Raw genomic sequence first — 13,447 nt, 5'->3', positions numbered from 1 at the left:
AAATGTAAAATCATTTGGAAAAGATAACAGGGTGTGCGCGCTTTGGCTCTGTCAGTGCAGAGCATCGCCAACTGACGCTTGTGAAGTACGTGTACACGTCGCAATATCTGCAGGACCAGCATGACATGTGCGGAACGTGTGCATGTCGCGCTGTAGTTTCGTGACATGACACATGTGCTATAAGTGTCTCAATTAGCGCTTAGCCTTACGTCGCAGCGGATTGTGTATTGCATTGTGCGCTACAGTGCATTTCATAAGTTCGTTTATTTGTTTCCAACTGGGCCACATGCAAGGCGAAGCACTGTATTTAGAGACGCACAACAGTAAAATTCTTCCTTGTTACCTCCACTCCTCTTATTGTTTACACATTTGACGTATAAGAAAAAATACAAACAAAAATTTTCCTTATCAGCTAACAAAATAAATTATGGAATGTGATTTTCCAGCATCTTAAATCTATTATTATTATACATATATCCAACTTGGAGAGTATACCTATCTTGATCGTATCTGATAAAAAGCAAATGTCAATAAAACTCGTGCCCCCACTCTCCTCCCAGATCAATGAACGGGGCCTACCGTGACCCATTCAAGTTTTCCGGCATTGAAGTGGCATCAGTCTCTGGGTTAGGTGTAACTTCCACTATATAGACTGTTGGTGTTTGATTATGCCAATTAGTATCCTGTGAGGCTCTCAACTGAAATTCTCTTTGCCTCTGCGCATTATTTGGCGTGTGTGTGTTATTTTGCTGGTCGAATCCCGCTGTCTGTGGGTTATTCGGCTGTCTGGTATTGTTCTGTGTTTGCCAAACAATCGGCTGATTATTGTCGGTAGCTTGTGTCTGTACTCACTGTATGGGCTGGCCATATGCTACTTCCCTGTTGTAGTTGTTTTTGCTTAATTTTTGCCCATTTCTTTTATATCCGCCTTTGAAATTACAGCTTTCTCCAGAAAGGCTCTCTCAAACTGTTCATAGTAGTGACAATGTTCTGCCATGTCCATAGCCCATAGCAGAACATCACACTGTGTATATCCAACAACAAATCTAATTTTCTGGGCTTTGGTCCAGGTGAGGGAAAACATTTCGAACTGCTCTGATGAACACCACAGGGTGTGTTCTTTTCCCTTTAGAGGTAAATACCAGAAATTGTTGATGCCTAAGTAATCCCTCATTTGCAAGTAATGTTGACAAACATGCCACACTGTCAGAGAAAGGTAAGTTTGTGTTCACTTGTAGTGTAGCACATGCCAACTGCACTTGCTCGACATGTACAGCTACTGGAAAGTGGTGTTGCATTCTGCAACCTTCGCTATTTTCCTTCGACGGGCTAGCACTGTATCGTGGGTAACCAGTGAAAGTATCTAACCTCTCTAAAAGCATGGGTTTGTTTTCTGTCAAATGTTTTGGAATGTCAGTAGTTTTAGCAATTCTGCATTGAAACCTTTCCCCTGCTTCCTTTAAACCTGAATCTATTTTAGCTATAAGTTAACTTTCTTTCTCTTTCAGAGGTGCTTCTACTGTATCTACATAAATTTTACACTTTGATACTACCTTTTCAGCAAGGTTTCTGCCCTTATAAAGGATCTTGGCTTCAACTTTTTCAGTTATTTCCTTTACATCTGCACATAACTGATATCTGTTTTTTGACAAAATTTGACTCTAAACTTAACTGGTCCACTCTTAGACTTAACTTTTGTACTTCTGTAGGGAAGTTTTCGCATTTGTCTTGCAGCTTGCCGAATGCATTCATCACATTTTTTACCGACACGTCCACTTAGGATTGCGTCTCCTGAACTTGAGAATAGGAGTGTAGTTTCAGCTTTCTGAGACTGCAGATGTGTGTGCAAGTTGCGTTTGTGTGTGTGTTACATTACATCCTGGAATTCCATTGTCTGAACTTGAGAATATGCTTCACTAAAGTTTTGTAACCCACTTGCAAGTTGTTCCTGTTTATCATCTACTTTTTTACCTTTTCTGTTAACGTATTTATATTGCAGGACATGTTGGTAATTATTTGCTATTTTAATTGTTTACCGAGTTATGTCAACTTTCAGGACAGTTCGTCCAATAATTCAGTGCAAATAGCTATGCTCACCTCACCGAACATTGACTAATACTATTCTTGACAGTGTTAAATGTCTGATTTTGGTGTGTAAACTGTTGTCCTACACCCTTTAGTTGTTGTGTTACACTTTGCTGAAATTCCTGTTGTTTTGTAGACTGTTGTGTTATTAGTTGCATGAGTTATATCACTAGCATCTACATTGCTTTTATGAACTGTTTCCTGTTCTTGCATTTGTGGTGTTGTGACCAAATAATCAAAGGAATTTTTGCTGTCGTGTGCTTCAGTTTCACTATTTGAAAAAATGTTTCCTGGTGAGAACTGAAAAATTGTCTAATTGAGCATCATAAAAGTTGTTTTTTTTTTTTTTTGGGGGGGGGGGGCGTATAGGGCACAAAACTTCTAAGGTCGTAAGTGCCCAGTAAAGAACCAGAGAATGCTGGGACCGAGAGGGGAAAAAACCGTTACGAGGTCCAATACAAAAGGGAAGGAAAAGACAAATCTAAAACATCAAGACGTTACAGAAGAGTAACTAAAAGACGTCGACAAGAAACCGGAGTCACCAGGTAGAAATCAAATCACTTTCACCATATTACTGCTTTTTAAAAAACTCTACACATGAGCCACAGCTCGCACATCATCTGCTAAAATGTCCGGCAAAGCGGGCAGCAGCCTGACCCTGAGACGTAGGTGGCTAAAATAGGGTCAGAGGATCAGGAAATGTCTGACTTAATGGCTGGCTACAGAAAGAACAGCTGGGTGCAGGGTCACCGCTCAATAAGTGGCGGTGACTAAAGCGGCAGTGCCCTATTCATAACCGAGCTAACATTACTTCCTCATGGCGAGATGGCCGGGAGGAAGTTGACCAGGCTGTTGGGAGAGGTTTCACTTATCTGAGTTTGTTCCCATGATCTCATAAAAGTGACATCATGATTAGTTATATTACCAGTGTCATCATTTTTTGATAGTGGGATGCCAATCTCGTTGTTTTGGTAGCTATCATCCAGTTCACAGGTTGGCATGTTACTTTCAACTGTTGCCAAGCTCAGATGTCCAACAGCTTGGCATATTGCATTTCATACTGAATTTTCAGCAATGGCCATTTCATTTGAATCCATTGTAAACAGTGTTTAACAGGATTATGAAAAAAAAATTCAAAAATGAAATTTTGTTTTTATCAGTACATTTCAATTAAAGTAGATTTACTCGTACGTCCATATTCAGTAATGAATCCGATTATTCTCTGCTACAGTCTTAAAGAATTTGAATGACTTATATTTCTCTTTAATAACAACTTTTTCTGTAGAAATGCACTTTCTGTAAAGGATATTAATTGGACGGAAAAGAGATTATCTACTGCAAGAGAGACGGCGCCAAGCATGGCCGTATAAGCATACAGCAAGGCAGGTTCCTACTTTACCACTGAAATCAGCATCCATCGCCCATCTTGCTTGTAGGCAGAATTTAATTTTAATTAGCTCCTTCAAGTTTTTATTGGTCCCAATCTCGTGGACATGTAACAAACACGGCAAAAGTCTCATCAATTTCTTGTAACGATAAAATGGATAATTTATAAAAAAAAATTATCGCCATTGAGTAGTGTCATATGGGGGGGGGGGGGGGGACACACAAAATAATTGAAACTGATTAATAATTGCTCCTTGAATAATTAAAAAAATTAATTGGTCAATATTCATTATTTAAAGTTACGTACTTCTTTTGAATAGTTCGATTGTGCATAGAGCTGATTATGAAAATACTGATGCTGCTCACACAAATTCTTCGTCTGCTTCGATCCTCTTGATGCAGAATTCTTGGCGCAGGCAAAATGATGAACAGACGGGTGATTGATGATATATATATACACTTGGTCTTCCTAATAACTTTTATAACACTTTTTAACATACGACTGGAATATGCATTTTTTAAACAATACTCACACACTGGAGCTAGTTTACAAGTCCAACTGCTACCATTTATGGAAACAAAAAGGTGAAGATACAGAAACCAATCAATTGAAGATTGTAACTCTTCTCTCTTTTTTTATCAAAACATTATCTCTGGCACAAAGCAACTAGTTAATTTACGTTGGTTTTATGTATAAATTACATGTATGAAAAGAAAATAACGAAGAAAGAAAACATAATGAGATCCATTACACTGGCTGTTTAGCTGTTCTGTAATTACAACAGTCACTGTGTCCCCGAAGGCAATACTTGCATTTGCTAAGATGTGAGTAAAGATATCCATTGCCTTAGAAACATGATATACCAGGACCCACGCAAGGACATGTCATGGAAGCATAAAAGCTGTTAAGTGGTATTGGCTTGTTTAAAAATGTAATTACATAGCTGCAGACTCATTTTCAAACAATGGGAGGCAGCAGAAAATGACTGGATCACATATGTTAATGAATGATTAAGAGTAGTAATATTATTATTACCCCCTTTCTCAGTATGCTGGGGTATGTGGAACAATACATTCCAGCTACAGTGAGCTTTGCAAACAGCAACAGAATACTGAATGTCAATCCAGACCCTAGGTAGCCATCTTCATAGAGGTGGACTCAACACATATATGCATCTGTCTCAGTAACGAAATTACACCAGAGTGCGCAAGGAAATTGGGCACAGTAATATCTTTGCTGGAGTCACACTGAATGGAGCCATTTTTTGCTCTCAGGAAGAAGTCAAGATATATTATTGAGGCTGATAGATGATGCATTTACTTTTAGAGTGAGTATATAAGAATACCAGGTTTCGGCACAAAATATTTTAGTATTATGGCAACAGACATATGGTTCAGGCAGAAATCAGCATCTGCAAGTGTATTGAAATCTACATCATCTGAAACAGTTGCTTGACAGTTCAAATATGGAAGGAAAAGGTCCTGTAAACTATCTTGCTGTTGTGTCATTCCTAACTCATTTCTTTGACTGATTACAATGCCCTCATGAAAGCTGAGCAGTGACACACTGCAAAATGAGAGTATCATAGGCTTATTATTGCCAGTGGGTTCCCAATGTTTGAATACTGTTGAATATCCCAAGGAAGTCCATAGAAAAGGCTACTCTCTCTGATGACTTTCCTGAGCCAGATATTGCCTTCTTAAAGAGACACTCAACATCTCCCAAAGAATCATCAACAATCTCATTAAATCTGTGGTGACTGTGTGTGAAATGTGAGAGAATTTTCTCATCTCTAACACTATAAATCTTAGATTGCTGGACGAATAACGCATTTCAAGTGTACAAAAATGTGCAGGTTATTTCCTTTTTCAGGAAGGGTCACTGAACAGATTCACATAACTCTAACTCTACACTGTTGACATCAATCTGATGTAAACTTTTGGAACACATTTTATGTTAGCGTACATGTATTATTACCTTTCTGGAGAACAAAGGTATTCTCTGTAGGAACCAAAGTGAGTTTCACAGATAATCTTGGGGAAGCCAGATCAATCTGTTTGTCCTCAAGACCCAAATGGCAGTAGATACCAACACACTAATTCTGTATGCCTTGTTTTTCAAACAGTATTTGATGCAGCTCGTCAGTCGATTAATGGACAAGTTGGAACATATGGAATGTCTTACATACTTACTCACTCCTTGGCTGTACAGCCCTTCAAGGGTCTTTGGCCTGCATCACAATATCCTGCCATTCTATCCGGTCCTTGGCTTTCCGTCTCCATCCTCTGATACTCAAGATTTCCATGTCTTCTGCATTTCCATCCACCCATCTCTTTCTGGGATGTCCCTTCTGTTGTCTGCCTCCAGCCTTGCCATAAAAAATCTTCATTTTCTATCTTCCTCCATTCTGACCACGTGTTCTGCCCACTGCATTCTTCTTATTTTAATGGTAGTGACAATGTCAGGTTCTTCAAAAAGTTGTTCTAATTCACATTTGTACAGATGCACCAACCTTCTTGATTGTCTACTGGGTCATATATTTTACGCAGAACCACTCCCTCCCAAATGCTAAGGAACCTTTCCTCATTTGCAGTCATGGTCCACGTCTCAGCAGCATACATGACAATGGTCTCAAAATCGTTTCGTAAATTAAGATTTTATATTTTTGAGGTAGAAGTGAACTCCTAAGCATGGGTAGTGCAGCAAACTAGCATCAGTATCATACCAGCTTTTTTATTGAATGTAATGTTGCCTGGTAACAAGAACACAGAATGTAGTTCTTAACAGAAAAAAAAAAAAAAAAAAAAAAAAAAAATCTTTAGACATAAAGTGGCTCTAGATTGCCCCAAAAAGGGTGCTACAGAAGTGATCTAGTGAATAATGCTGAACACTCCATGAGGCTCTTCATGGATAATGCTGTTGCACAGGTAAGTTAGAACACTAGAAAATTGTAAAATTGTAGAAAAATGCAGGGAAACTTGCAGAGAATCAATACTTCGTACAGTGTCTGGCAGTTGATCCTCAATAAAAACAAATGTAACATACTGTGCATAAGCAGGCAGGGCAACCTGTTGTTGTTTGATTATAGAATTGTTGAACGATCACTAGGGACTGTCAAATCCATTAAATATCTGGGGGATATCCATAAAAAGTGGTTCGAAGTGGAAGTACAACATAAAACACATTGAAGGCCAGACAGATTCACTGTAAGAGTCCTTATGAAATGCAGTCTATCTACACAGGAGGCAGCGAATAAAACCCTCATTCAACTGAGACTAAGAGCACTGCCCCTCTGTCTGGGACACGTAGCAGGTAGTATTGATAGCGGATGTAGAAAAGAGTCAAAGAAGAGCAATGTGTTTTACTAGGGATGTGCAAAGATGATTATTCAGTTCCTGTTGCAGATGATGCAAGAAAGGCATTGTGCATCACAGTGTCATTCGCTGTTAAAATACTGAGATGTATTTTCCTAGAAGATTCAACCAACATATTACTTCCCCATACATACATCACACAGAAAAAATGAGTGCTCAAATTAAAGAGTTTGAAGCTCATACTGAAGCTTACTGATTATCGTTTTCCCCAACACGATTAATGAGTGGAACATGAAATTGACTGGAGAGGGAGAGAAGGGGGCAGGAACAGTGGTACACGACGTGCACTCCTTTACACACACTATAATGAGGCTTGGAAAGTATAGATGGAGATGCAGATGTGTAGGTTGTGCTGAATGTTTCTTTGCTATAGTACATCATGTCTTGGTACAAATAAATAAGTTCTGCATAATACTTTAACTATATGGTCTTCTGTGAGAGAGTGAGCTAGGAATCCTTGTATGAGTGATCTCTAATTTGCTTTGACCAGCAATATCAGATAAGTTAAAGTGATGGCATGCTTGGAGTGCAAGACTGCAATAGTACAGACTGAAGGTCTCTCTTCAATGCACATGTAGTCAACATGGCAACTATCGCCTTAATGTGTGTAAAAGTTGATGAGGCAATACTTAGTAATCCTTGGAAACAATGACATGTACTTCCATTGAGCATACAGAATACTATAGTAATTCCATCAGCTTTTACTCATAAATTTTTGCAAAAGTTAAATTTTCAGCAAAACATTTACTTGAAATCACATAAGCAGTTAAAACAGTGCACTTCAAGAATAGAAAAGATAGATATAAATACAGGAATGTACTTTATGCCTACATGTAAAACTTTTCAAAGAGTGCTGTTTTCACAGAAAAATGAAATGGGAAAAGAGATAGTAAGAGATTACATTTTCACAAAAAATTAGCACGGCATAAACTGTGCTGAATAGAAATAACTTACTTTAAGATAATAATTTTACTTTTTATAAAATACATCTCTGAATACAATATGATAAGATTAAAAAAATGATATCAAATCATTTCTCTATTCATGAAATATGCACATTACATGCACATTATAAATGGCAGATGGCAGGAATGAACAGAGAAACGTGCACTTTTACACCCTATAAGTACAAGATACCTTTGGTATGAACATATACAAAGTTTGTATAAAAGTCATAAATGTCTCTTCACACTATTTGTAGGGCACTAATGGCCTCATAATGCAATAACAAAAAATGTGAGAAAGAAGTTAAATTTTTTTTGCTCCAAGCTTCATGGGGCCACCGCTAACCCTCGTTGCCCTCCGAGCCTCCAATTCCTTTTGTCTCTGAAGTTTTCTCTCTTCACGTTTTTTGCGAGCCTCTTCAAGTTTGCTAGATGCTGAAACATCATTTTTTGACATGTTACCACAACACTGCCCATTATAGTAAACATGAGTTATTTTAAAAAAGGAAGGATGGAGGCAGCTATTCTCCTATAATAATGAACTTTCTAAAAATGAAGATGCAGTCGTATTAAAAATAATTATGTTTTATTGTACACTAAGTAATGATTTTAATATGGAAATGGAAATTATAGGATGGAAATGGAAATTATAGGATGGAAAAAAAATGACAGGAAGCCATTCACCAGCTGATAGAGGTATTTGAGAAACGGGGAAACACCATGAGAAATGCTTGCTTGAATACAAATGCACATGATAGCCAAACCTGCAGTTTATGTTGTTTTATTTGATTTGTGCAACATCATCAATACTTTGCAAGTGTCAGTCATGGTCAGAACCGTGTTCAGTGTAGCTGTGAGTGCGTTATGTCAGAATTAAGCGAATTCAATGTCGGCAAATTTTGGCACTCATGTGGTGGGTGCTACGATAGCCAAAGTGTTTGGTCTTTTAAAAGGAATCATATGGAAGATTTATATCTATTTTGTCATATGAGTCTTGGTTGACTTATTCTCAACTTCTGGCAGAGTTTATGTCCCAAGAGCGAAAAATGGCACAAGTTCAGGGATAATTTGGGCACTCATATTGTGGTATTCCATGGGCCCCTTGATTACTCTTTAAGGTTGCATTACTGCTAAGGATTTTGTGACCAGTTTGGCTGAGCAGGTTCACTCCCTGATGCAATGTTTGTTTCCCAATGGGCTCCTGTCCACACAACTGGCATCATACAGGACAGGTGTTGAGAGCCCGAAGATGAAGTGTCACATTCCCCTTGGCCACCACAGTCACCGGATCTAAATTTTATTGAGCATTCATGGTTGACTTTGGAGAGAAGGGCATGTGATCACTGCATACCTCCATCAACATTACCTGAACTTGTGAGTATTGTGCATGGAGAATGATACAAGATTCCCCTGAAAATCGTACAGGATCCATTCTGAGACACACTTATTACTCTGAAAGTTGTCTGGAGGTGTTCTACAGTGGAAAGATAGTAGAAGCTGCAGAATTATACATGTCTTTATCTTCTACAGATTTGAACTACGAAAAACAATACACAAGTTTATACAACACCATTGTTACACATGCCAAATGATGACAGAGGAGATGAAATAACTGTTCTTACTTTAATGATCCAATGCTTCACCCTAAAGCCACCCTAAGAAGACTGTTGCCCACCTCATTCTGATTTTCCAGCCCCCCCCCCCCAAAAAAAAAAAGGACAAGAGAGAGAGAGAGAGAGAGAGAGAGAGAGAGAGAGAGAGAGAGAGAGGAGGGAGGGGGAGGAGGAGAAAGACAGAAACAGTTTAACGATCTACATAAGAATAATTATGACACTGTAAAGAAACAAAGTTGATATCACAAACATACGGCAGGCACACTGTGTATTCCTGTGTACTACAACAACTAACACTAGCAGTCCATTTTATCATTCAGGTCATCTGCATACTCTGTCTTTCCACCAAACCTTTATGGCTCTGCAGTTTCAAAGCATGTTGCAGTACATGTGTATGTTCTTTCCCAACCTCTTATCCCCACCTCCTTCCAAACTTGCCCATCCTTGCTGTTCTGTACACATTAAGGTTTCCCAGCTAATACTGTATCTTCATTCCGCTCTTTTTCTCGTCATCCTTGGTTATTGCTGTCAACATACATGTTTCTCTCTCTCTCTCTCTCTCTCTCTCTCTCTCTCTCTCTCTATCTATCTCTTGTAGTTTCATCACAAAAAGATTTATACCTGAATCAACACAAATTAGATTCATAATAAGCTCACCAGTGACATACAGATCTTAGAGCAAAATGGAAGCGCATTTGGCATTAAATATTTGAACTTCTGGATGTTAATTAACTCTACTTCTGAAAGAATGCGACATGTGTAGCAACAAAAACTTTTAGTACTAATGGAAACTACAATATTTCTGAATGACATAATTTGTTGTAGAGGGTCCAAAACATTGTTAAATAATTTCATATCATTGTACTTTTGAACCTAGTGCATGAGACACCACCTGTAAACTGTGATCTAATACTGCTACATTGTGCCAGACTACTGAGAGAATAGCTCACTGTCTTGCCTGTGTCCAGCTGTTATAATTGTCTCCCAGTCATCCTATTCTTGCATAGTGTACCTTTCTAATCTACAGTTATACTCCGCAAGCCACCCAACGGTGTGTGGCGGAGGGCACTTTATGTGCCACTGTCATTACCTCCCTTTCCTGTTCCAGTCGCGTATGGTTTGTGGGAAGAACGACTACCGGAAAGCCTCCATGCGCGCTCGAATCTCTTTCTTCGTTCTTACTGAGTGTTCTCAAACTCATCATTGTCCTCACTCTAACATTCACACATATTTCTTCTCCCTACACTCTATATCTGGTTACGTTCCACTTCATCTGAAATATTCAGCACTTTATCCTTATTTGTCGTATTTCCTACTTTTTACATCTTTTGATTTTTTCCTTTAGTCAGTGCAAAAGAAAATTATTTCAGTTATTTCATGCTCTCTGAGTTTACCTCAAAATGTTATTCTGTGAACCGGATATTTAATGTAACAAACTAAGGGTGCACATAAAAACATCCAATATCTTAAAAGTATGCAGATATCAAAATGGGATTACATGCACTAAATGGTTCCAACAAATAGATAGTAGTTATTTCCACCTACCAACTGAATATACTGACAATGATAATGACAATAACGATGACAATAATAATAATAATAATAATAATAATAATAATAACAACAATAATAATAACCAGACATCACATCTGAGAACGGAAAGATGATGATGATAATAATAATAATAATAATAATAATAACAACAAACCACTAATAGGGCTAACCCCCCTTTTAGTATGATTAGTTGGTTCAGGACAGAACTAATGAAGCCTCGGACAAGCGCTGTCATGGACAGGGACGACGCTTGAACCCTATGCCTGTCCACAATGGTAACGACACTGCTAGCCACATGGAAAATGATTTAAATCCAAATAGAGGTGTTTTGCAGGATATGCTTCCTGCAACCACTCTAGAAGGAAAACAAAGACAGAGGATGAGATGGTCAGATGAAGTTAACCGACACCTCATGTTCTGTTATTACCAAGCAACAAACTTAAGAACCAACACAACTGGATACAGATCACAAGTATACACAACATTTATTACCAGATATCCAGAATTAAAATTTTTAACAGAACTACGACTAGCTGATCAGATCCGTGTAATAATCAAAAATGACAGGATACCCCAGTCAGAATTAGAAAACATCAAACAACAAGTACAACAAATACTGGAACAAAATAATGTGCAATCAGAAGAAGAAAATACAGTAATGGACTCAAACATCCCAGAGTAAACAAACAAAGAACAACATGCATCAATTAAACAATCAGAGGAAAACAAAATCTTAACACAGCCACCAGAACAGGCACAAATAGAACACGAAGTGACAGACATGTTAGATATAGAAGAAAAATTTCAGCTGACATATATAGAATACAAAGACACAAATACAGACATAAGACCATTCTTGCATAGACCACCAAATAACTCACAAGTCGAAACAACAATAACAACTATCAACACAATCATACACAACAAAATACATGAAAACAAAACTATGGAAGAGTTACAACTACTGGATTACATAGGAGCACTCACTACACTAAATATACACACTAGGCAGAGATCAGAACCAACCAACACACAGAAGAAACCCACAAAACCAGCATGGCAACACAGGCTACAGATCAGAATAGAAAAACTAAGAAAAGACATCGGACAGCTAACACAATTTATAAGAAACGAAATATCAGACAAAAAACGAAAAAGGTTAGGTAAAAATCTCACAACAAGAAGCGATGGAGCAATTAGATGAAAAAAAGCAGAAATTACAAGCATTGGCCAAACGACTTAGGAGATACAAAAAAAGTGAAAATAGAAGAAAACAAAACCAAACATTCAACACAAGCCAAAAGAAATTTTACCAGACAATAGATAACACACACATTAAAATAGACAATCCACCAAACATAACAGACATGGAACACTTATGGAGCAACATATGGTCAAACTTGGTACAACATAACAGTCACGCACGGTGGATACAAGCAGAAAAAGACACATACAAGATGATACCACAAATGCCTGAAGTGATAATTTTGCAACATGAAGTCACCCGAGCAATTAATTCTACCCACAATTGGAAAGCCCCTGGGAAAGATAAAATAGCAAATTTCTGGCTAAAGAAGTTCACCTTAACACATTCACATCTAACTAAATTATTTATCATTAATGATTTGAATATAATAGAGGGAAACATTCCACGTGGGAAAAATATATCTAAAAACAAAGATGATGTGACTTACCGAACGAAAGTGCTGGCAGGTCGATAGACACACAAACAAACACAAACATACACACAAAATTCAAGCTTTCGCAAACCACCGGTTGCTTCATCAGGAAAGAGGGAAGGAGAGGGAAAGACGAAAGGATGTGGGTTTTAAGGGAGAGGGTAAGGAGTCATTCCAATCCCAGGAGCGGAAAGACATACTTTGGGGGGGGGGAAAAAGGACAGGTATACACTCGCGCGCGCACGGTGGATACAAGCAGAAAAAGACACATACAAGATGATACCACAAATGCCTGAAGTGATAATTTTGCAACATGAAGTCACCCGAGCAATTAATTCTACCCACAATTGGAAAGCCCCTGGGGAAGATAAAATAGCAAATTTCTGGCTAAAGAAGTTCACCTTAACACATTCACATCTAACTAAATTATTTATCATTAATGATTTGAATATAATAGAGGGAAACATTCCACGCGCACACACACACACACACACACACACACACACACACACACACACACACACACACACACACACACACATATCCATATATATCCATCCGCACATACACAGACACAAGCAGACATTTGTAAAGGCAAAGAGTTTGGGCAGAGATGTCAGTCGAGGCGGAAGTACAGAGGCAAAGATGTCGTTGAAAGACAGGTGAGGTATGAGCGGCGCCAAATTGAAATTAGCGGAGATTGAGGCCTGGCGGATAACGAGAAGAGAGGATATACTGAAGGGCAAGTTCCCATCTCCGGAGTTCTGACAGGTTGGTGTTAGTGGGAAGTATCCACATAACCCGGACAGTG

At 38.3% G+C, this 13,447-nt stretch overlaps 1 protein-coding gene across 2 annotated transcripts in view; it reads right to left on the bottom strand.

Annotated features, from left to right (window-relative positions):
- Positions 1 to 7,742: 7,742 nt before the first annotated feature.
- LOC126193450 (N-terminal kinase-like protein) overlaps positions 7,743 to 13,447 on the bottom strand; it is a 138,119-nt gene continuing 132,414 nt past the window's right edge. The window contains exon 16 of one of the 2 annotated variants that reach the window (XM_049932688.1): positions 7,743 to 8,225. In XM_049932688.1, coding sequence (XP_049788645.1) covers positions 8,095 to 8,225 — 131 coding nt within the window. In that variant the 3' untranslated portion in view covers positions 7,743 to 8,094. The remainder of the gene's footprint in view (positions 8,226 to 13,447) is intronic. The other variant, XM_049932687.1, reaches the window with a different exon arrangement.

This window comes from Schistocerca nitens, chromosome 1 (assembly GCF_023898315.1).
Source record: "Schistocerca nitens isolate TAMUIC-IGC-003100 chromosome 1, iqSchNite1.1, whole genome shotgun sequence".
NCBI classification, from domain to species: Eukaryota; Metazoa; Arthropoda; class Insecta; order Orthoptera; family Acrididae; genus Schistocerca; species Schistocerca nitens.
Note: the sequence above shows the minus strand (reverse complement) of the source record. Positions and strands in the feature narration are given on the sequence as shown.